At 44.1% G+C, this 23,024-nt stretch overlaps 1 protein-coding gene across 1 annotated transcript; it reads left to right on the top strand.

Annotated features, from left to right (window-relative positions):
* Nucleotides 1–14,082: 14,082 nt before the first annotated feature.
* G6PC2 (glucose-6-phosphatase catalytic subunit 2) lies at nt 14,083–22,213 on the top strand. The gene is made up of 5 exons (XM_048484476.1): nt 14,083–14,300; nt 14,567–14,676; nt 16,648–16,759; nt 19,637–19,752; nt 21,642–22,213. Exons 1-5 carry the CDS (start codon nt 14,083–14,085, stop codon nt 22,211–22,213), a joined length of 1,128 nt encoding a protein of 375 aa, XP_048340433.1.
* Nucleotides 22,214–23,024: the final 811 nt, after the last annotated feature.

Below are 23,024 nucleotides of genomic sequence, written 5' to 3'. Positions count from 1 at the left end.
GGTGCTGATTAGAAACAGCTCTGATAATAGCTTTCTTGTGGCTCTATTATTTTCCCATGGAAGAAAATGTATCCAAATTACAAAAAGAAAAAAGCCAACACTCTTTCTGAAAGAGTTTTCTATACCCTGTTCCAGAGGTGGGATCCAGCAGGTTCTCACCAGTTCCTGAGAGTGGGTTACTAATTATTTGTGTGTGCCGAGAGGGGGTTACTAATTGGGTCTGCTTTTCCGTTAGAAATTCCATTAGGTGCAAAAATCATAAAGTCGTTTCCTATGTGGCTGGTTAGCGAAGGTAGAAAATGGGATAACTCTCCCTGTTGGGTTGTTTTAAAAACATGTTTTAGTAATATGGTAAAGTTCCTTGTTTAAGGAAAGTATCCTTATTTTGAGTTCTAGAAACAAAATTAAGTATTTGAAAGTATTAAGTATTTGACAGGCAGTCAATTAGAGGAGAAGTAGTTGTTTCTGTTGGCAGTAGACTATAGGACTTGCTATAATGAGTTTAAATTATGGACAGAAAGATACCAGCTGGAAATTAGGAACTTTTTTTTTACAGTAAGAGTTTTTTACAGTAATAGAGAAATTATTAATGCCCCGCCCCTGGAATGCCCGACCACACCCCCGTCGTGCCCCACCCAGCCCCATTGGCACTACGCCACTGTTTGAATCCCACCACCATGGGAACCTGTTACTAAAATTTTTGGATCCCACCACTGCCCTGTTCCACACAAAGACCTAAGCAAAATAGTAGCCTCATCTGCCATGTGCTCCTGCCTGCCCCCCAAGTGCTCCATGCCCTGCACTTGTTGCAGTGGTCCACACTAGATGACAAGTGGAGGGCATGGAAGATGAAGTTACATTTTTTAAAATGTGGAACAGGGGATCGTAACTCTCACTCTATTAAGAATGCTGATGGCCATGTAAGAAGACCGTCAGCTGTATGTGACAACAGCCAGACTATATTATTTTTGTGTCTTGTAAGAATGAACTATTTGTGTGAATTTCCTTCTCCAAATCTTCATAGAAAGGTCTGCCTCACTCGGAAAATGTAGCCAAGTGCCCAGGCTTCTCAGATAAAATCCTCTCATTGCAATCCATGAGGGGAACAGTTTTGTGGCAGCCAGGGACAGTGTGGCTGCAGGACAGCCACACTGTCTCCAAAAGGGTTTCAGGCAGTGCAGGAAAAATGAAAAACTGCAGAAATCCCCGGCTACCATGAAAGTTCTACACAGCCCAATGGGCTGCATCACATGTTTAGCTGTTTTAAGACTTTACCAGCCCAAGAGGGCGCTCCCTGGTTGAAACTGGGCTCCTCCCCTGGGAGTGCCCTTGGCTCCTGTAGTGGAGGAGCATCAGCACAGCAGCAGTGTCCATGTTTGGCATCCTGCCAGTGGCGTATTCGGGATGTGCGCGTGTCTTGCAACCCAGGTGCCACTGGCCTCAGTCACATGGAGAGAACATTTGGCCATCTCCCCCCGCCCGCCCGCCTGCTTGCCTGCCTCTGCTTGCCTGCTGCATGGGGTAGAAAATGTTGACAGAGAGAAATTTTTCTCTCTTTCTCACAATACTAGAACCAGGGGGCATTCATTGAAAATGCTGGGGGGAAGAATTAGGACTGATAAAAGGAAACACTTCTTCACGCAACATGTGATTGGTGTTTGGAATATGCTGCCACAGGAGGTGGTGATGGCCACTAACCTGGATAGCTTTAAAAAGGGCTTGGACAGATTTATGGAGGAGAAGTCGATTTATGGCTACCAATCTTGATCCTCTTTGATCTGAGATTGCAAATGCCTTAACAGACCAGGTGCTCGGGAACAACAACCGCAGCAGGCCATTGCTTTCACATCCTGCATGTGAGCTCCCAATGGCACCTGGTGGGCCACTGCGAGTAGCAGAGAGCTGGACTAGATGGACTCTGGTCTGATCCAGTTGGCTTGTTCTTATGTTCTTATGTTCTCATAAGGTCTCACTCTCAACTACTTACTAGAAGTTCTGACTGTAAAGTTCCTGGTAGTTGCTAGAGCTTTCAGGAAATGACAAGGGTAGCTCTAGCAATCATCAGATACTCTATGCCTTAGAGTTTCTGGTGTTTGTAGATCTACCCTTATCTTCTGGGCAGTACTAGGAATCATCAGGAACTCTATGATCAGAACTTCCTATAAGTGCCCAAGGCCTTATATTTTTTCCTAATTTTTTTTCTCAAGGACAATTGCCCCCCCCCCCCTTTGCCCCCAGTTTCTGCCCACCAATAAGATTCACGTCAGCAGGCAATGGCTACAATTGGTTGGTGGTCTCCTGCAATAAGTGGACAAATGGAACCCTAGAAATCAAGCCTATAGTGTACTACTGATAAAGACCTCAGGAAAGCCTCTAATTCAAAGGGCTGTCTCTGTCATGGACTCACTGTGGCCTTAGGCAAAGCATTCTTTCTCAGCCTTGGTTCCGTCGTTGTAAATAGGATGATAATCATACTTGCCTAGGGTTGTTGGATGATTTCTGAAATAACGATGGGGTGATGGAGGATTTCTGACATAATGATTTTTTGAATATTACCAAAATATTAACAGCAATCTACCATTTTCATGCAAGAATAGAGTTGCCAGCCCTTTCCTGGTAACGGGAGGGAGATATCAACATGTTGCATGCACAGGCGTAGCTCCAAGGGGGAGGGGTGTGACGCACTGGGCGTGTACCCCTGTGGGGGTGTGGCAAGGGCATTCCGGGGGTGTGGCGAGGGCAGGGCGGGATGGGGGCATTCTGGGGTGGGACAAGGGTGGAGGACGCACCAGTGCATTGGGTGCTTTCCCCCTTTGCTATGCCTTTGGTTGCATGACATTCGAGGAATTTCTCCTAATGTCTATGGTAAAAAAGATAGAGTCAAGGGATTCTCTCAACATCAATTTCCCCCTGATTCCCCACACCACTAGACCAGTGAGTACTAGCAGAAGGATGAGGGAGTGCCAGCAAGGGGTGTGTGTTACCCACTGATAGTGAAGGAAGGAAGAAAGGAAGGAAGGTCCATTTCAGCATATACACTAAAGCAACTTTACTAGAATTATTTAATGACCTCTAGTGGCTGCTAGGAGTTTCTATTACTATACAAATGAGTCTCTGACAGAACGAGCTTTGATTCACAAAAGCTTATATCTTGGATTTTGTTGGTCTCTAAGCTGCTCTCTCTTTCTATCACTACAGAAATAACTTCTATAGTACTGATCCAGATCCAAACCATCAGTTAGTTCACCATTGCATAAGTGCCTGCAGACAGGACCTACTATTTGCACCTTGATTTTGTACAAGAGTTCCAAACAGTTGCTTAGTTATCATTTATCTATTCACAAGGATGTGACTGGCAGCTTTAACACAAAACTGATTGATTTATCTTTATCGCACCTTCCTTTTTCAAAAGAAAGAGCAGCTATCAAAAGACACAAAGAAGCAGCTTGCCAAACAGGTCAGCCCTGCTTCAGGGAATAGAAGGTCCCACTAGGTTAGGGAAAGCTTATTCCAGGGATGAATGTGGCTGGAAAGAAAAGGCAAAGACATAGCCAAGTAACGGGTCTGGAAGAGCCAAAAGATCCCACACCAAGTGCACCTATTATATGCCTGCTTTAAACAAACAAGCACAAAGAGCGGTAGTATACCTTTCACTCAGGAACCTCAAAACTGACAGTAGGAGAGGCAACCTTCCAACTTTCATCAAGGCCATTTCCCTTGAAAAAGGCACAAACAGATAAGCTTTCCACTTTCCTACATACCGTGTTTCCCCGAATATAAGACAGTGTCTTATATTAATTTTTGCTCCCAAAGATGCGCTATGTCTTATTTTCAGGGGATGTCTTATTTTTCTGTATTCTGTAAGTCGGGCATGCTTCCAAACAAAAACTTTGCTATGTCTTACTTTCGGGGGATGCCTTATATTTCGCACTTCAGCAAAACCTCTACTATGTCTTATTTTTAGGGGATGTCTTATATTCGGGGAAACAGGGTAGTTTACATAATTTGGACTAGTTTGGTATATTGGTAAAAGTACCAGACTTTAAAATGGGGCTGACCACCCAATCTCCACTCGGCTTTTAAGATCCAGACTCCAAATGCGCTCTTGTACAACCTTGGCATCAATGTACTGATTTTTCTGGAGCAGTGATGACATCACTTCCAGAGTGACCGGAAGTGATGACATCAAGATACTAGGGATGTGCTAGCATTCAGCCCCAACTCTATGATTTTGCCACATACTAGAGAGTCCTCGACATCACAACGATGGCTCTTCCCTGCCAATACTGATGGCTGCACTTACCACTCTCCTCCTTCCCAGCTGAGAGGTGGCAAGAAGAGGAGGTGGGAAGCCTATCCATGGCTGATATCACTGTTATTACAAAACCTTGAAAAACCCGACATGGCTGCCATCATTTGGTTAGGACAGGACGGTAAAAAAAATTACAAAACTGCAGCTGGCACATATCACATGCTCTTCTTGACTTCACTTACATACTCCACATGCTTATTTCATCAACTGCAGAAATACTCTCTACAGTGACAATTGATCTTGAGGGAAAGATACAACACACAGAAAAACCCTACTGACAAGTATTAGAAAGGGTGGTAATCTGCTGATCAAGGTGGAAGCACTTCTCTCTTACCAGGGAGATCATTTCTCCTAATGTTGAAGAAAACCTGCGCCAAAAAGGCATAGATGATTTTTGTTTCAATATAAACTATGCTTACAGTTGTTTCTACTTAAGGAAAGTTAAACACAGGGCTCCGCTGGTTTATTCTGCTCCTAGGATCAACCAGAGCCTTAACACAGCCCTGACCAGGACTGTGAAAGTGTTGATTTTCTGGTAACATTCTACAACATGGTAATTAACAAGGGTTAACAAGGGAGAAGCAGTGGCATAGGAGGTTAAGAGCTCGTGTATCTAATCTGGGGGAACCGGGTTTGATTCTCCGCTCTGCCGCCTGAGCTGTGGAGGCTTATCTGGGGAATTCAGATTAGCCTGTACACTCCCACACACGCCAGCTGGGTGACCTTGGGCTAGTCACAGCTTCTCGGAGCTCTCTCAGCCCCACCCACCTCACAGGGTGTTTGTTGTGAGGGGGGAAGGGCAAGGAGATTGTCAGCCCCTTTGAGTCTCCTACAGGAGAGAAAGGGGGGATATAAATCCAAACTCCTCCTCCTCCTTCTTAATAACCAGTGAGAAGCTTTAAAAGAGAAATAGCGATGGTTCCTCCCACGGATTTCAACATTGCTTGGTTGCCAATTCTCCCTTCCTGTTGAAGGTCAAGTATTGTAGCTTTCCAAATTGACCGAGTGAATGCAATATCTAAATGTGACCATTTTGAACTGGAAAAAAATTCCTATAGTTCTGAATCCCCCCTCTTTCTATTCTTATTAAAATAGGCAAAAATGGTGTTCACTTTAGTATGAATAACTACTGCTAGGGATGCCATCCACCAGGTGAGACTCCCCTGGAATTACAGTTCCCTTGGAAACAATTCCCCTGGGAAAAAATGGATGCTTTGAAGGGTGGGTTCCAGAGGTGGGATCCAGCAGGTTCTCACAGGTTCCCGAGAGTAGGTTACTAATTATTTGTGTGTGCCGAGAGGGGGTTACTAATTGGTGATTTTGCCACGTGATTTTTGCCTTAGTTACGCCCCTCCTCTCAGCAGTAGTGCGCAGAACTTGAAGCAGTCTAACAGGAGGTGCACCGGCGTGCGTGGCAGCCTGAGCCTGCGTGCATTTGTTTCCCGCCCAAGGACCGGCGCAGCGGCTGCGTCCTTGCCACAGCCCCGCCCAGGAATGCCCCGCCCCAGGAATTCCCAGCCACGCCCCCGTCATGCCACGCCCAGCCCCATTGGTGCTACAGCACAGTTTGAATCCCGCCACCATGGGAACCTGTTACTAAAATTTTTGGATCCCACCACTGGGTGGGTTCTATGGAATTGTACCCCACTGAGGTCCCTGTACCTCCCAAACTCAATCCCCAGATCTCCAGGAGTTTCTCTGCTTGGATTGGCAACCCTACCCCCACCCCCCATGTGGTGTCCCTGGCAACCCTACCTATTCCTCACTCTGTCTCATAGAAAAGCACCATATATTTCAGAAAGGTCTCACAAGTCTTCCTCAAATGGCAGCAAACACTGTGAAATCTGAAATTGATGTCATTGCTATCTTCATCAAAACAAAACAAACAAAAAACCCAAGAACGCCATGTACCAAAGGTAAGTGGACTTCAGCTAATACAGCTAATCCTTGCTTTTCTTTCTCCTTGCAAACATTTGCTTAGCAACACATGATCTTAGCCGACACAACATGTTTACTTTGATGAGCTTTTTTTTTTGCTTTACTTCAGTTCTTTCCAAACTGTGTTAGAGAACCTCAGAAGATGGGTGTTGGGAGACGGGTATTGGTGGAAGCGTAGCCACCATATTGGATTATTCTTTGCAATCCGTTCGGCTAGCAACCCTTGCAAAATCATTTTACATTCGAAAACGTGGAACAGAATCCACGTTAACCTGAAAATAGAAGGTTTGAATGCCTCTGTGTTTGGTTGTTTGAGGAATTGAATACACAAGAGAGTTTTTTTGCTTCATTTTGCAAACCAATAATATTGCAGACTCAGGGTCGTAACGAGACAAACTGGAGCCCTGGGCAAAACCCGCCCCATTGGCAGCCACCCCACCATGACCAAAATTTTTTTTTGCACCAGGTCATTGGTACCTGCAGGGGGTGCATTTTTAGACAAATCACCACCAAAATTTCAGTGTATCATCAGGAGACTGTCCTTATGCTACCCTGCAAGTTTCGTGCAGTTTGGTTCAGGGAGGACAAAGTTATGGACCCTCAAAAGGGCAGCCTCCATCTCAGCTCCCATTGGAAAGAATGGGGGATGGGGCACGCCCTTTGAGGGTCCATAACTTTGCCCCCCCCCCCGAACCAAACAGCACCAAACTTGGGGGGTATCATTAGTGCAGTCTTCTGATGAGACCCTGAAAGCTTTGAGACTGTGCCTTCAGAAATGTGCCCCCCCCCCAGCCTGCAACCCCCATTGACAGCAATACAGAAAACTCAATGCAGAACAAAGATTCTTGGGCAAATTTCTGGGATGTTCCTGCAGGGGGCGCATTTTTGGACATATTGGCACCAAAATTTTAGGGTATCATCTGGAGACTGTCCTGATGGCACCCCCCCAAGCTTGGTGCAATTTGGTTCAGGGGGGTAAAGTTATGCCCACCTTGCCCAATGGGCATTACTCCCCTGTGCAGACTTCAAAAGATTGTAAGGTTTTTCATGTATCCTATTTGAGAGGTCTCCAAAACCTACCAGTGAATGAGGGCTGTAACATGTAGCCAGACAGAAGTTTGAAGGAACATTACAAGCTACCATTACCCCATCCCAAGTGTCCTGATAATGGCACACCAACCATTTTGCTCAGCAACCAATACCAAATCTCCAACCAAGCAACCGAGGCACTGACATCTAGGGTTGCCATCCCCACCCCAGAAACTCCTTGGAATATTGGATGGAGACTGTGGAAACAACCATTGCGCTATACCATGATGTCACTTCCAATTTCATACCCCAAAGTGACATCATGGTGTTAGCTATTATGAAGGAATTTTCCAAATCTCTAAAAATAATGAGAGATTTGTGGAAATCCTTTTTTGGGTTATTTATTTTTTTACTAGTTGGCACTGGATTTTTTCCCCAGTTTTTAAAAATTCGGTTCCTAGAACCCCCCCCCCCCCCCCCCCCACCCCCAAGTCAGAATTCAGCTCCTAGAAAAACCTGAAAAAGCTCTAATGCCAAATATGGTTTTTGGGTTTTTTGGGATGGGTTTTTTTTGGCTGATTCAGCTTTACTGAATGAACAAGCCTATTCTAGGTCCTTCCTCAAGGATGACACCTCTATTCAAGGGCTTCACCTTGATGCCCTTACCTGGAATGTTGCCAGGGTTTGGCTGGCTGCAAGTTGTATCTGGCCAAGTATAACTCTTGACTCATCTCCCCAAATTTGTTGGGCAGTGTACCAATGACTTCTACAGGTAGACATTGCATTTATTTTAAAGTGGGGTTTAAAGGTTTCCTACCCCTGCCTCAAATAGTGTAGGATCAGGACATTTATCTGCCCCTTCCGGCTTCCGCTTCTCTGTTCTCTTTGCAGAAGCAGAGGATTTAGTTATCCAATTCTCATACCTGACATTCAAGGTGGGATGAAACATAAAATACAAGTTACGAAGATGACAAGGTTGTGGTTTACATGAAAGACAGAAAGCAGAAAATCAAATGCCTGTTTTCTGTCTGACTGTTTTATTAGTGAGATTTCTTTGTCCTTCTGGGAGCTTCAATAACTTCTAACATTTTAGAAAAGCTTTAATCTGAACAATACAGAGGCACTCTGGATTCTCACAATGGTTTTACAGAATACCAACTTTTCTTGGAAAGTTCAACTTGTCAAATATGAAGTATATTTCAATATTACCCACACTTGTGTTGCAACAGTCTGTGGGCTGCCCACTAGATTTTATGGAACTGAATACTTTTGTAATGTAGTTTCTTCATAAAATATAAGTTATTTTTAACCAATGCGGGATTTTATGCTGAATCACAGCAAGTGTTTTGCATTAGTTACACACCATCTATTTTCATTAATTAATTCCCTCCCCATCCTTTCCCCAGACAGCTGGCATGCACCTTTCTAACTCTGACTGTTTGGACAAGGGTTGCTAATTGTATTGGAAGACTGAAGATTACGTAAGGATACTGGTGAAATCAGCTAAGCTTTTAACTGTTAAGGTTTTCCCATCTTGAGTTATTGACGTTGACTTGCTTTCTGCTCCTGTTAATTTTTAATGGCTCGCATTTTATATTTTATGTTGCCAGTTTTAACATTTTTTTACTGCCAGGAAATTACATTGTAATCTTAAAAACACTTTCATGGTGTAAAACCCATTACACAAACTTTTATTAGTTAGCTGGTTATAAACATTTATACCCTGCCTCATACCTGTATCGGTAGACACAGGTGCACAAGTTAAAAACAACAACAATAATAAAACATCACAAAATATAACAATTAAAACAACAATAAAATAGCATAAAAATTAACCCCCCACCCTGTGGCTGGGACGGAGAGGCTTAGGTGGAAGATGCCAATTACCAACTCTTGATGGAATGCAGTTGAATCTTGCATCTATAATCAGGAATCCTAAAGTCAGGAGTTTGGGGGTATTCCTTGATGCCTCCCTGACAATGGAGGCTCAGGTGCAGAGGTGGGATCCAAACAGTTCTCACCACTTCTCTAGAAGTGGTTACTAATTTTTTCTGAGTGCCGAGAAGGGGTTACTAAAGCAACCTCCCTGCCCAATAGGGACTGGAGGTGCGTGTGTGCGGCGGTGCCACTGTTTGAATCCCACCACCATTGGAACCTGTTATTAAAATTTTTGGATCCCACCACTGCTCAGGTGGTATAGGTAACTTGCATTTTATTAGCCATGCCAGGTGAGACAATGACACCTTACCTGTACAAACCGACCTTGCCCCAGTGATCCATGCAACAGTCACTTCTAGGCTAGATTACTGCAACTTGCTCTTCTTCAGCTGGTGCAGAATGCAGCAGCTCAGGTCTTTTCAGGGACTCCATGTCGGACACTGGTTCAACTAGTGCTTCGCCGGCTATATTGGCTTCAGGTGAAATACCAGAGCAGGTTCAAGGTTCTGGAACTTACCTTCAAAGCCCAAAAAGATCTGGGGCCAACGAACCTATGGGGCCATCTCTCCAGATACGCCCCTGAAGAGCATTACGATCTGCAAATGAAAACCTACTAGTGGTTCCTTGCCCAAAAGACATCCAGCTAGCCTCAACTAGTGTCAGGACTTTTGGTCCTACCCCCAACCTGATGGAACACGCACTGTCCTGTAAGACCAGGGCCCTGTGGGACTTGATGCAGTTCCACAGGGCTTGTAACACAGAGCTGTTCCACCAGGCATATGGTTGAGGTGGCTATGATTTTTCATCAGTCTGGTCTCCTCTGCCCTGCCCCCCAGTACTATTTTCCCAACGCCATAAAGTTAGTTTTCAATATTTTAAAATGTCTTTAATGTCTTTATAGTTTTTAAATGTATTATATTGGTCATGTTCCAAATTATTCTGTTCATGTATTATGGAAATGTTATGAGCTCATTGGGGAAGGCAGCATACAAGACCCATAAATGAATAGTTTACTGCATCATGCTAGATAGGGGTGAGTTTACCTATCCCACTTCAGTTCAACCTTCAGACCTTCTCTATAACCACACAGAGAAGACTCTCTAGGAATTTCAGTGACAAGCTCACTTGCAGCTTTTAGTTTCTGTTGGCTATAGAGTTTTGATTTTAAACCATGTGAAAAAAAATGAGATTATCTAGCTGTCTGTGCCTATGGCTCTCCTGCAAAATAATGAACACATGGAGCTGCCTTATACTTAGTCAGAATATTGGTTTATCAAGGTCAGTAATGTCTCCTCTGATTGGCAGGCGTTTCCAAGGTCTCCGAGTTCTTTCTATCACCTACTACCCTGTTTCCCCGAATATAAGACATCCCCGGAAAATAAGACGTAATAGAGGTTTTGCTGAAGTGCGAAATATAAGGCATCCCCCAAAAGTAAGACGTAGCAAAGTTTTTATTTGGAAGAATGCCTGATGAACAGAATACAGAAATATAAGACATCCCCTGAAAATAAGACATAGCGCATCTTTGGGAGCAAAAATTAATATAAGACACTGTCTTATATTCGGGGAAACACGGTATATGGTTTTACATGGTGATGCTGGGAATTAAACCTTGGGCCTTCTTCATGCAGCAGGTTTTCTGCTACTATGCCATGCCCTGCCTGCCCTGGGGCAGCCCTGGGGCACTGCGAGGCCAAATACCGATAAGTCTTTCATACATTCTTTGGGAAAATGGGAGGTAGGATTGTTTCTGAATAAAGAAAGGGGGCAAAAGCCAGGTGCTTCCTTACCTTTCCAACAAACAGTACTGATCAACAATCCAGAGACTGCTTATTGACTCAAGGATCAAGACCTAACAAATAGTAGGCGGGAGGAGATAGAACAAGTAGCTGAGTCATTACAAACACCTCTCAGAAACAGAGCATTAATGGTTCAAATCCTCATTGTTGTACTTTTCATCAAACCTAGACTGAATCTGCTAAAAGGCTTCTGCAAACACATTTATCGAGGCTCGAGTAAATGTCAACTAGCTATCTGTAGATGAGGTCCTTTAAGTTCATCAGGTGCTGTCTTACATTATGTTGAAATGCACAGTAGTTTTTTACTCTTCCATTAAACACAACTTGTAAATGGTATAGCTTTTCAAAAGGTGTGGGCTTCATATTTTAATGAAGAAACAATTCTAGACCACTATTATTGGCTTTTAGTTTTTGTTATTAGTCGCAGTTCTGATCATCCAGTTGGGACAGTGAGTGCTCCTGAAAATTAAGGGGTTACAGTTGGGCTGTTCACTTTGTATCTGCATTGACTTCATAGTACATTCTGTGTTTTTTGCTATTTCTTGAATTCAGCTGATAAGACTTGTTCTTCCTTTTCTTTCCTACCCTGAATGCTCACAAAGCAACCAAGTTAAAACCAGTTTCCCCATTCATTTTTGTTATGACAAGGCTGCCATGCAGTCATTTTATCATGTTCATTTTCATTTCTGAATATTCTGTCTGAATACATCCCCATGTGGTAAAAGCAGGTACTTAGGACCAATGAAGAGCCTGAGAATTAGCAGGGCTGTCCCTCTCCATAGCTACTAGCTACAACCACACAGAGCTCAATCATCATTTCACCCAAGTGAAACTGACAAAACTTACTGTGTCACAGCAAAAGCAATGGGTATCAGCGGAAGAAGTATGGTCTAAGACCTTGGAGTTCTAGGTCCTTGCTGTCAAATTCCAACTGGGATCTTCCGGATCCAACTGGAAGTCGCTACAGCTTCTTGAACAAGGGGTCCCTGACATGTTTGAGCCTGTGGACATGTTTGGAATTGATTGCCACAATGTAACTTCAGCAATACACTGCCGATCCTTGTGCTGTGGTAACAACTGCCGCCAAAGCAATATTTTAAAAGGTCTGTGTAACCAATCAAAGCTTCAATAATCAGTCAGAAGCTTTTCTGGACAAAAGCCCTACCTAGCAGCTACCACTTCATAAAAACCCCTGGTAGGTACCAGAAAAGGTGTCAGTGGGCACAAACCAAGGAGCACCATGTTGGGGACCCCAGCTCTATGTTTTACAGTAAAACTTCATGTTATTTCAACATGAGGTTGCTACCTCAAAAGGCATTCCAACATTGACTTATTTCTTCCACCACTATGGTATCTTCAGCACTACGGCTTCTGGGCTTATTTTCTCCTACATATGGAGCAGCAGTGGCGTAGCGGTTAGGAGCAGGTGTACTCTAATCTGGAGGAACCGTGTTTGATTCCCCGCTCTGCCGCTTGAGCTGTGGAGGCTTATCTGGGGAATTCAGACTAGTTTGTGCACTCCAACACATGCCAGCTGGGTGACCTTGAGCTAGTCACAGTTCTCCTGAGCTCTCTCAGCCCCACCTACCTCACAGGGTGTTTATTGTGAGGTGGTAAGGGAAAGGAGGTGGTAAGGGAAAGGAGCCCCTTTGAGTCTCCTTACAGAAGAGAGAGGGGGGATATAAATCACACTCTTCTTCTTCTACATAATGTGTAAAATAATTTACCCTGTTTTGTGATTTTATTCATTCAAATATTTTCAATACGCCTTTCTCCTGTCAAAGAGGGATCCAAATGGCCTACCTCGACTTTTATCAAAAGTAAGTACACTGCAAAGACAAAGCCAAAACAATAGCATTACAGCCCTAACATCAACCAGAATAACTATGTTAGCCTCAAAGGGGCTTTGGCAAATACCCTCTCAAACAGAACTGTTTTATATCTGCTTCCTAAAGCTTGCCGTGAGATGGTACCACCACCCAGAGTGTTTGTGATAGGGTCGACAGCTTCAGGATGGGAAATTCCCAGAGATTTGGTGGCTGGACCTCAGCAGGGTATAACACCACAAAGTCCCCCCTCCAAAGCTGATATTTACCCCAGGTGAACTGATCTCTTTGGAGAGAAGTTGTAAGTCCAGGAGATCTTCTGGACCCAAGGCCACTATCCCTTCTTGGACGAGGGAATACACAAAGGAGACTGCCCAGAAGATGGAAAATGTTGATGCAATCAGTTGTGTGTTCACCCATGCCAATTCCACATTGCCTGCCAACCAGACTCAAAATATTTACATGGTTACATTATGATATGATATGATTATGGGGAAGAATTCAACATGAACTGTTAATAGTAGCCTTCTGTTAAATGTACATGATATGTTCTTGACCAGCATAATGGTTTGTGCAAAATTTAACAGCAACCCCCCCCCCCCCGGTCCCCCAAACACTCACACACAAACCCTCTCTTCTTTGGGAAGACTACTTAAAGGGATCTTGTTGCTGTAGGTATTTTCCCAGTATCTGATCATAATGTAAAGGCGTAGGCTATGCTACGTGATGAGCTCAGTAAAAGAGGCACTTTCTGATTTCAAATAAAAATGTGACTCACTAATGAGTTATTCGGAGAGCAATGATTCTCCTGGTCTTTATACCAGCCACAGTAGCAGTTAATCAAATATACTCACGGCCAGTCTTTGGAGAAATGAACTGTGCAAAAAATGTCAAGTAAACACGGCCCAACTGTTCCTGCCGTGATTATATAAGACATGTATGTAGCATTTGCGCACTTTTGCTGCCCGTTTGCCGGAGATCAGCACATCCCTCGGCTTCCTTCTTTTAATTCAAACAGCAACCCCCACACCCACCGGTCTCCAAAATGGGTAGGTTCGTGCGTCTTTTGCAAAGAGTCACATGTTTTAGAATGGACAATATAAAAGCAAAACCAGCAGGCAGGTAGCCCTTTCATCTCCGTAACTGTTCTTCTTCCATGGTTTTTAATTCTGCCGTTTGAGCTAACGAGCAAAGGGAAACTCGTTTCACTTGAGGGACATTTTTTTTGAAACTGGTTAGGATGGATCTCCTCCATAGTAATGGAGTGCTCATAATTCAACATTTGCAGAAGGATTACAGGTCTTACCAGAGTTTTTTAAATTTCATGTCACACGTCGGAGATCCTCGGAATATTTTTTTAATTTATTTTCCTCTCTGGTTCCAGCTGAATCCAGTGGTTGGTACAAAAATGATATGGGTGGCAGTGATCGGTGATTGGTTCAATCTTATATTTAAATGGTAAGGTCTGCTGTTTCTCTGGAAACTTAATAAAATTAAGAATGTGGGATCTTTTAATATGTTGGCTTTGAATGACGAGTCGATAGTCTTTTTTCTTCGAAACCGCATCAGGAAATTTTTAAGAATTCCGCTTTAGCAAAATACGGGTGATTTTCATTTAGCTATCAAGTAAGAAGAACTGAAATAATTTAAAATATGCCAGGATTGGCTGCTGAACAGTGTTTTGAGTTTTCTATGTTAATTAAAGAATGTATTTTCTCTGGCAGGATTTTATTTGGTCACCGTCCATACTGGTGGGTTCAAGAAACAATGATTTATCCAAACCAATCAATCCCATGTCTCGAGCAATTTCCTATAACATGTGAAACAGGACCAGGTAAGAGATATTGGCAACTTCACTGTTGTGCAATTTCCAAACAGGTGTCAAATTTTAAAGGGTATATCAGGGATTGGAGATGCTCATATTTCTGTGAAGTGCTAAGACAATAGGATTCAATTGTTCCATGACAACAATTCCTTCATGACAACATTCCCTTAATAGTCTTCACTTGTATTTTGAAAATATTATTTTAGCTGTTATTTTTCAGTGGTAGACTGTGAGTCATCTGACATGACTTTACAAGAAGGAATAATGGCAGGAAGTAAATTCTGTCCATCTAACCAGTACTATTGGAATTGGCTGAGGTAGGGCAGACGACGAGGTCCACCCTTGCTGTGAAATAATCGTTTTTCTCTTCTCAGAACTTCCAAACTTCACACTACAGTACAAAATGTCATCTCTCTTACTTCATGGTGATGGTTTATGTATGAAAACAAGCATCTGCTAAGCTCTCACCAAAGGACTGAAGAGACAAATTTACCCATTCTTTATCACACTCACTCCTGTCTTTGTTAACTAGACATCAAGGAAACTTTTGTGTGGAATTTCTGTATTCCACAGATACAACAGGAAAAGGATTGTGTTGGCAGATTGATAGAAAAGTATTTTTTTTTGGTATCTAATATTTGCATCCAAAGCTATCATAATGGTGCCAAAGGAATGAAAGCTTGTGTTCTACAAAAGCAACAATCTCATGTGTTCTTTGTATTTTACTTTCTCACAACTGGGGATGAATGCTGCAGACAGGTGCCAATTTTATTTTAAAAATCATGAAAGGCATATTTCTCTCTCTCTCTCTCTGGCTTTCATGGCCAAAGAAGAAAAATTACAGTCAAAGGGGAGGGGCCAAATGGAAGGGGTATAGTTAGAAGGCCCAAAGAGGCTGTATCAAAGGGTGGGTAAAAGGGTTATACACTAATGCCCAGGGCCCACAAAAACTGGCCCTCATATGACACTGAGATAAGGGGGCTGTTCAGATACTATGCACACATGAAGATATCAATTATTGTTGATGTTAATTTCAATTACACATAAACTCAAGGCAGACTACAAAATATGATAAACCAAGTCAATCAAACATCAGGGATATTTAAGAAGAAGAAGAGTTCGGATTTATATCCCACCTTTCTCTCCTGTAAAGAGACTCAAGTTGGCTTACGAGCTCCTTTCCCTTCCTCTCCCCACAACAGACACCTTGTGAGGTCAGTGGGGCTGAGAGAGTTCCGAAGGACTGTGACTAGCTCAAGGTCTCCCAGCAGGAATGTAGGAGTGAGGAAACACATCTGACTCACCAGATAAGCCTCTGCCACTCAGGTGGAGGAGCGAGGAATCAAACCTGGTTCTCCAGATTAGAATCCACCTGCTCTTAACCACTATACCATGTTTGTTAATGAACAAACAGTCCAGTTGAGGCAAAGAATGAATGATCAATGGTAGGTTTTGAAAATAAATCTATCAGTTTATGATCAGCACCACAAATAGGTTGTATTTTCCTGCAAGGTAGATGCCAAGACTGTTCACAACTGTTTGAGAGATTTGTCTTTAAAAGACAGAGCCTAGGCCCCTATTTCTGTTTTTGTCTAGAGCAGCAGTTGTGTGGAGAAGCCTGGTAATACCAAGGCCTTAGTGATACCAAGGCACCTAAATGTAGGTCTGCAGTACCCTGGTGGACAGTGGGCCGTCAGAGTGGAAAGGGTCACTTCAGGCATATAGTAATTGTAACACAACTTAGTCTTGAGAATGATCAGGAGGCTCAACCTGTCAAAGCGAGTTGAATCTTGAAAGCTTCCTGAAAAACACTTAAGAAACACATCTGGGAAGCTCTAGACTCTTTGGAGAAGGACTAGGGGTATAAATGTCATAAATAACATCAGTTAAGGCAACTGATTAGGCAGGAAATGGGAACTCTGATGTACTATCCTTTTAGGCAAGAGAGAAAAGTTCTACGCCATTCTGTCGTTTTCACAGGAAGCCCCTCAGGACACGCCATGGGATCCTCGTGCATCTGGTATGTAATGGTGTCGGCAGTCCTCAGCTATAGATCGAGACAGAAAGATAGATCGACTATTACTCTGCATAGGTCAGTCTCCTTTCAAAATTCAGAATCTCTGCTCTTAGTGATTGATGTGCTGATTGATGGGCCATGTCCAAACACAAACAAGGGATGACTTTTAAACTACTGTTAGCTCTTTATTATGAATTGCTTGGGACAGCAGCAAAATCTCTAGCAGGTGTTTGCTTTTCATTTGGTACACATATTGACTGTGATCAGCTTTCTGTTCACTTCTAGCCATTTCCTACCCTTGAGATTACATCTAAGACTTGCCCAGACCCATCAAAAGTGGGCCAGGGAATGGAAGAATGCCTGTTATCACTATGTCTTCATTATTTCTCCTTTTCCTGGATTCAGACATTTGTCGTTCAGCAGGACTTTGTTTTCCCAGTCTGTTAATTTACTGTTATGGGCCATCTCTATCACTTCCTAAAAGCACAGATTGCTATTGCTCATAAAGTCCGGAAAGGGTCAAACACAGAACTAGACCATAAAGTGGACAGAAGAAATAGGGTCCAAAAGACCAATGGGTCCAAAAGACCTGTGGGGGGCAAAAAGAGAAGAGTAAGGGATACGGAACCACCAAATGAGAGGAAATGTGTGAGAGGAAATGGGGAGAGATTCACTAGATGAAAAGAGGAAGAGAGCCTAGTACAGTGGAGAGAAAGAGAAACCTGTCATGCTTTTAGATGCGAGAGGATTGGGGGAAGAAAGAAAAAAGGAGATAGCTGAGAGGCAAGACTGAAGGGATCGCTGTGTGGTTGGGAAATGGAATAAGGGAGCTATGGAAATATTGATGAAGAGATCCTATAGCAGAGCAGGACAAGAAAAGTAAATTAATTGGAGTACAAAATGAAAAAGGGGGCAGTGAAGAGGCATAGTGCAGAGGCATAGTACCAACGGGGCGGGGTGGGGCGCAACGCCCTGGGCAGAGCTGCAGCGGAGGCGTGGCCAGGCCGTGGAGGGGGTGTTCCAGGAGCTTTCCGGGGTGGGATGTGTGGCGTCATGTCAGGGGCGCAGCGCGCGCGCGCACCCCAGGCAGAGTTTCCCCTCGCTCCGCCTCTGGACTTATGTATGTAGAGTACAGAAAAAGAAGCAATAACTGATAGTTTAGGGACTGAAAGAGAACAAGGTATGTGCCATGGAGTGTAGAGAGGGGATAATAATGGCTGTTTCTGCACAGCCACGGGAGAGAGCCTGCATCAGCATTAATCATGCCGATGTAGGCTCTAGGGCCGTTCGCACAAATGGCCCCATGGAATACCCAGCTGCTGGAGCAAGCTCCACAAAGCCGCATATTCCCCTCCCCGTCCCCAAATGCCTCCTTACCTTCTGCTGGCAGCCATTGCTCTGTCGTAGCTCTGACGAGGGAAGGGGACATGCGCCCATGGCCAGAGCGACGGCTGAAGCACCGGTGGCCAGGGGGCATGTCTCCTGGCCTCCTCAGAGCGACAGCAGAGCGACAGCTGCCAGCAGAAGGTTAGGAGGTGTTTGGGGCCAGGAAGGAGAGGGGAAAACACCGGCTTCCACCCACTGCTGTTCACATGGCAGCGGATGGAAGCTGGCATTTGCAGGAAAACTCACTCCCCAAGCGAGTTTCAAAAACACCGTTTTGGCGGGCACAGAGCGCTGCTGCATCGATTTGGCAGCGGCGCCTGTGCGAAGGGTCCCTGCCAAAATGGTGTTTTACTGGGCTGAAGCTGTTGCTTTCAGCCCGTGCAGAAACCGCCAATTAAAACAGGAAGGGAACTGTCTCTAAGGCCGATTATGCACACGTCTCTGCCACGTGGCAAGGGTAAATGTATGTTGGAGCAAGGTTTCTTGTATCTATTTCTCTGAGCCCCACATTCACTTACCAGCTTCCCTGTGCCAAGCAACACCACTTTAAGTGTTTCATTTTCTTTGCCGCCAGAGCAATGGTGATTTACCAGTTAGCACAGCTTTACCCCAGACATCTTCTTTCTGCCCACCACCAGCCTATCTACCTTCACCCCTCACCCTCCTTCACACTTCTGTGCATGCCTTTTCCCCTGCCCCTGCTCCTCCTCATTTTGCCTTGATTGCTTCCTCCCCCCTCCTGCCAACTGTTTTCTGATCCAGACAAGTAGCATTTGGACACAGTCATCCACTTGGACAGATGCCGTGTCAAGCAGAACACATCGCCAGAATCACAGCCTATGTGGAAAAGGGAGGATTGTGGACTGGGAGAGTGTGCCGAAAGGCAGATCAGTGGGCAAACAGCAGGCAGATAATCTTTTCAGATTTGTTATCACTTCAATATTTGTTATATATTCTAGTGCTCTATCAATATAAACAGAGACTCATCACAAAAATGCTGTCGTTTCTTGTATTTGAAAACAGGACGTTTGGCTCCAAATGGCAGATTGGCCGTTTTCCTCACCCTCTCACTTCCACCAGTGATTGCAGTTATCAACAAGCTGGGATTGGGATGTCCGTAGGATTATGAATCGCAGGCTTCAATGGGATTGTTAGATTGGGGGGGTAGTATCTTCCCAGTGTTGTAGTGGAGGCTTTCTCCTCCTTCCAAAAAGCACTAATCTTATTGCAACGGGATTTCTTCTGCTGCAGTTGAATAAGCACTTTTTCTTAAAATTCCCTCGGTGGTGAAAAGAGTGCCTCCTCCCGCTCCCCCCTGAAATCTCAATAGTTAAATTGCAATATGAATTATTGTGATATACCCAACTGCATAAAATATTTGAATTATTATAGCTATTGAACTACTAAGATAAGATGAAACCCCCCCCCCCCACCCCATTTTATTCATGTTACACATTCTATTCATGGGATTTTTCTTTTCACTTGTTCGTTTTTCTATGTATTTGATGAAAACAGAATGTAAACACTCAGATTTTGTTTTCATTTCTCCTGCCATCTCTTTCACAGACTTGCTTGGCCTTTCTTATGGAGCATCTTCTGGCTTATTCAGATCGGTGTATGTGTCTCAAGAGTATTTATTGCAACCCATTTCCCCCATCAAGTCATCCTTGGAGTCATTGCTGGTAATACGGATAACTTTTATTTTTCTTTAACAAGTAATGAAAATTGTGGAAAAGTGGGTTAGAATAATGTGGATCACGGTGAGGAGGCCTGTTTAAGCTGGCATTTGCTGCTGGCAGTTAGTTGTGCGGAATTGCGAACATTATTTTTAAAACTTAAAACTGCATCTTTTCTGGAGTTTATGTTGTGATGTGGAATGTGATGTGTTACGTAAGGAATTTCGGGTGGCAGTAAATTCTTTGTCAGACATTGACAAAATTTAGTGTTAACATAGGTATACTTATGTAGATTAGAACAGCTGGAGGAGTAAATAAAGTTCACCACAGAATACCTACAACTATTTCAGCTGCTAGGAGAACAGTAAGAGTTCAACCTTCAGAAACTTGGCCAAAAGGGAAGGAAAAACTGTGAAGATAACTAGTGCTTGAAATGTAGATGTCCCCAGAGGAAAGCATGAAAAAGATCCCAGAAATAAGATAGCTACAAGAAGAATACTGAGAATAAGAACCTGCGGGAAGGATAATTAGAAATAATATGATGTTTCAGGGAAAGAAGGGCACAGGATCTATAGAAAGCAAAGACTATGAGTTGGATCTAGACTAGAGTTTTCAGGAGTGAGATGCGCTTTATACTGTATTGGGCAGGCCACACCTGGAGTACTGTGGGTGGTTCCGGAGGCCTCACTTCAAAATGGAGCTGGTATAAAGGAGAGCTACGAGCAGTGGTGGGATCAAAAAATTTTAGTAATAGATTCCCATGGTGGTGGGATTCAAATTGTGGCGTAGTGCCAACGGGGCTGGGTGGGGCACACACAAATAATGAGTAGCCTACTCTCGGGAACCTGTGAGAACCTGCTGGATCCCACCTCTGGCTACGAGGATGATCAGGGGCCTGGAAACCAAGCTTTTATGAGGAACGGCTGAGGGACTTGAGAATGTTCAGTCTGTAGAAGAGAAAGTTGAGGGGGGACACGATTGCTCTCTTTAAGTATTTGAAGGGCTGTCACAGAGGAAGGCAGGGAGCCGTTCCTATCGGCAGCAGAGGATAGGACTCCCAATAATGGGTATAAATTATGGGCGGAAAAGTACCGGCTGGATATTCAGGGGAAAAAACTTTTACAGCAAGAGTTGTTCAGCAGTGGAATTGGCTGCCCAGGGAGGCAGTGAACTTCTTCTCACTGCCAGTCTTCAAGCAGCAGCTGGCCGAGAATGTTTTAGGCTGATCCTACATTGAGCAGGAAGTTGAACTAAATGGTCTATATCAGTGGTGGCGAACCTTTGGCACTCCAGATGTTATGGACTACAATTCCCATCAGCCCCTGCCAGCATGGCCAATTGGCAGTGCTGGTGGGGCTGATGGGAATTGTAGTCCATAACATCTGGAGTGCCAAAGGTTCGCCACCACTGGTCTATATGGCCCCTTCCAACTCTATGTTTGTTACACCCATGAAGAATGATTTTCTTGTCTTTTCCCTCCTATAGCACCCCAAAATGCCTTCAAATGTGTACAAGCTGTGGACAGCCATGTGTGATCATGGGTAAAACCAGCACAAATGCCCATAATCCCTGTGGCATTTTTTTTCCATTTGAGACTATCATGAGAACTGCCATCCCCTGTGATTTTCCCCTTTTCCACATTTTATTTATCTCTAAAATGCATAGAACGGGGATGGAGGCTGTACACATTTAAGGTATTTGTGTAACACTATGATTTCATGATGTTTAATCACCAAATATAGAGGAATCAATTCCACATTAAATATTTTTAAAAGTCTCATCAACTCTTTTTCTTGGGAGAAAATGTAATCCTGGTTTACAGATAAGGCTCGAATTTAGTCTTGAAAGAACAAGTACAAAGTTGCCTCTTCTAATGAGACCCTTCTTATCCACAGGCATGTTTGTGGCGGAAGCGTTTGAGCATACACCATCCATTCAGACAGCAAGTCTAAAAACATACATCAAGACAAACGTGTTCCTCTTCTTTTCCGCTCTTGGCTTTTACTTGGTTCTCAAGCTTATTGATATTGATCTTCTGTGGTCTGTTCCCAAGGCAAAAAAATGGTGTGCGAATCCAGAGTGGGTCAATATTGACACGACGCCGTTTGCGGGCCTGGTGAGAAATTTAGGTGCCCTCTTCGGACTAGGCCTCAGCATTCATTCGGAAATGTTTGTCACGAGTTGTAAAGTTCAATGTGGCCACCAGGGTAGTTTCAGAATATCGTGCATAGCGGCTTCTTTAGCTATACTACAGCTGTATGATTTTATTAAGATCCCTACCCACACTGAGTATTTGTTTTACATCCTCTCGTTCTGTAAAAGTGCAGCTGTCCCTCTCACTGTGGTGGCTTTGGTTCCATATTGCATACATGCGATAATGAAGTCAGCTGAAAAAAAAACTTCCATGGAAGTCATGGATAATTTTGACATGGAGAACCTGGGGCCCTCAAAATTATGCTGCGACTGAGGGCTTGAGCAGTGATTTTGCAGTTCCAGTTCGAATCAGGGTTGCCTGCTCCAGTTTGGGAATTCCTTGAGGGCAGACCCTGAGGGTAGAGCTTTGGGAGGGGAAAGTGCTCTGAGGGACTATGATGCCCTAGACTCCACCCTCCAAATCTGCCATTTAAACCAAGAGAACTGATCACTGCTGCCTGGAGATCAGTTCTAACTACAGGAGAAACCCAGGCCTCATCTGGAGATTGGTAACCCTACTGTGAACCATGGTCAGTGTCATTCTGTCAAATATTATCCAAAAGATTCTCATACCAGAAGGCTTGATTGACGAAGTCCTAGGTTTTATTCTGAAATTTGCAATTTTATAATGTGACGGTCCGGCATTTTAACCATGGTGGAAGGCTTGGGCATATGTGTGCTGGGGTAGCTGAAGCTTTAGGCCTTCCACACACACAACCACTCTGATGCTTGCCCCTAAAGGTGCTTTGTCCACTTGACCTTCTACCCAGAGGTGGGATCCAGCAGGTTCTCACAGGTTCCTGAGAGTAGGTTACTAATTATTTGTGTGTGCCGAGAGGGGGTTACTAATTGGTGATTTTGCCACGTGATTTTTGCCTTAGTTACGCCCCTCCTCTCAGCAGTAGCGCGCAGAACTTGAAGCAGTCTAGCAGGAGGTGCACCGGCGTGCGTGGCAGCCTGTACCTGCATGCATTCGTTTCCCGCCCAAGGACCGGCGCAGTGGCTGCGTCCTTGCCACAGCCCCGCCCAGGAATGCCCCGCCCCCAGAATGCCCGGCCACACCCCCGTCGTGCCCTGCCCAGCCC

The sequence above is a fragment of the Sphaerodactylus townsendi genome, linkage group LG02 (assembly GCF_021028975.2).
Source record: "Sphaerodactylus townsendi isolate TG3544 linkage group LG02, MPM_Stown_v2.3, whole genome shotgun sequence".
NCBI classification, from domain to species: domain Eukaryota; kingdom Metazoa; phylum Chordata; class Lepidosauria; order Squamata; family Sphaerodactylidae; genus Sphaerodactylus; species Sphaerodactylus townsendi.
This window is presented reverse-complemented; position numbering and strand designations above follow the sequence as displayed.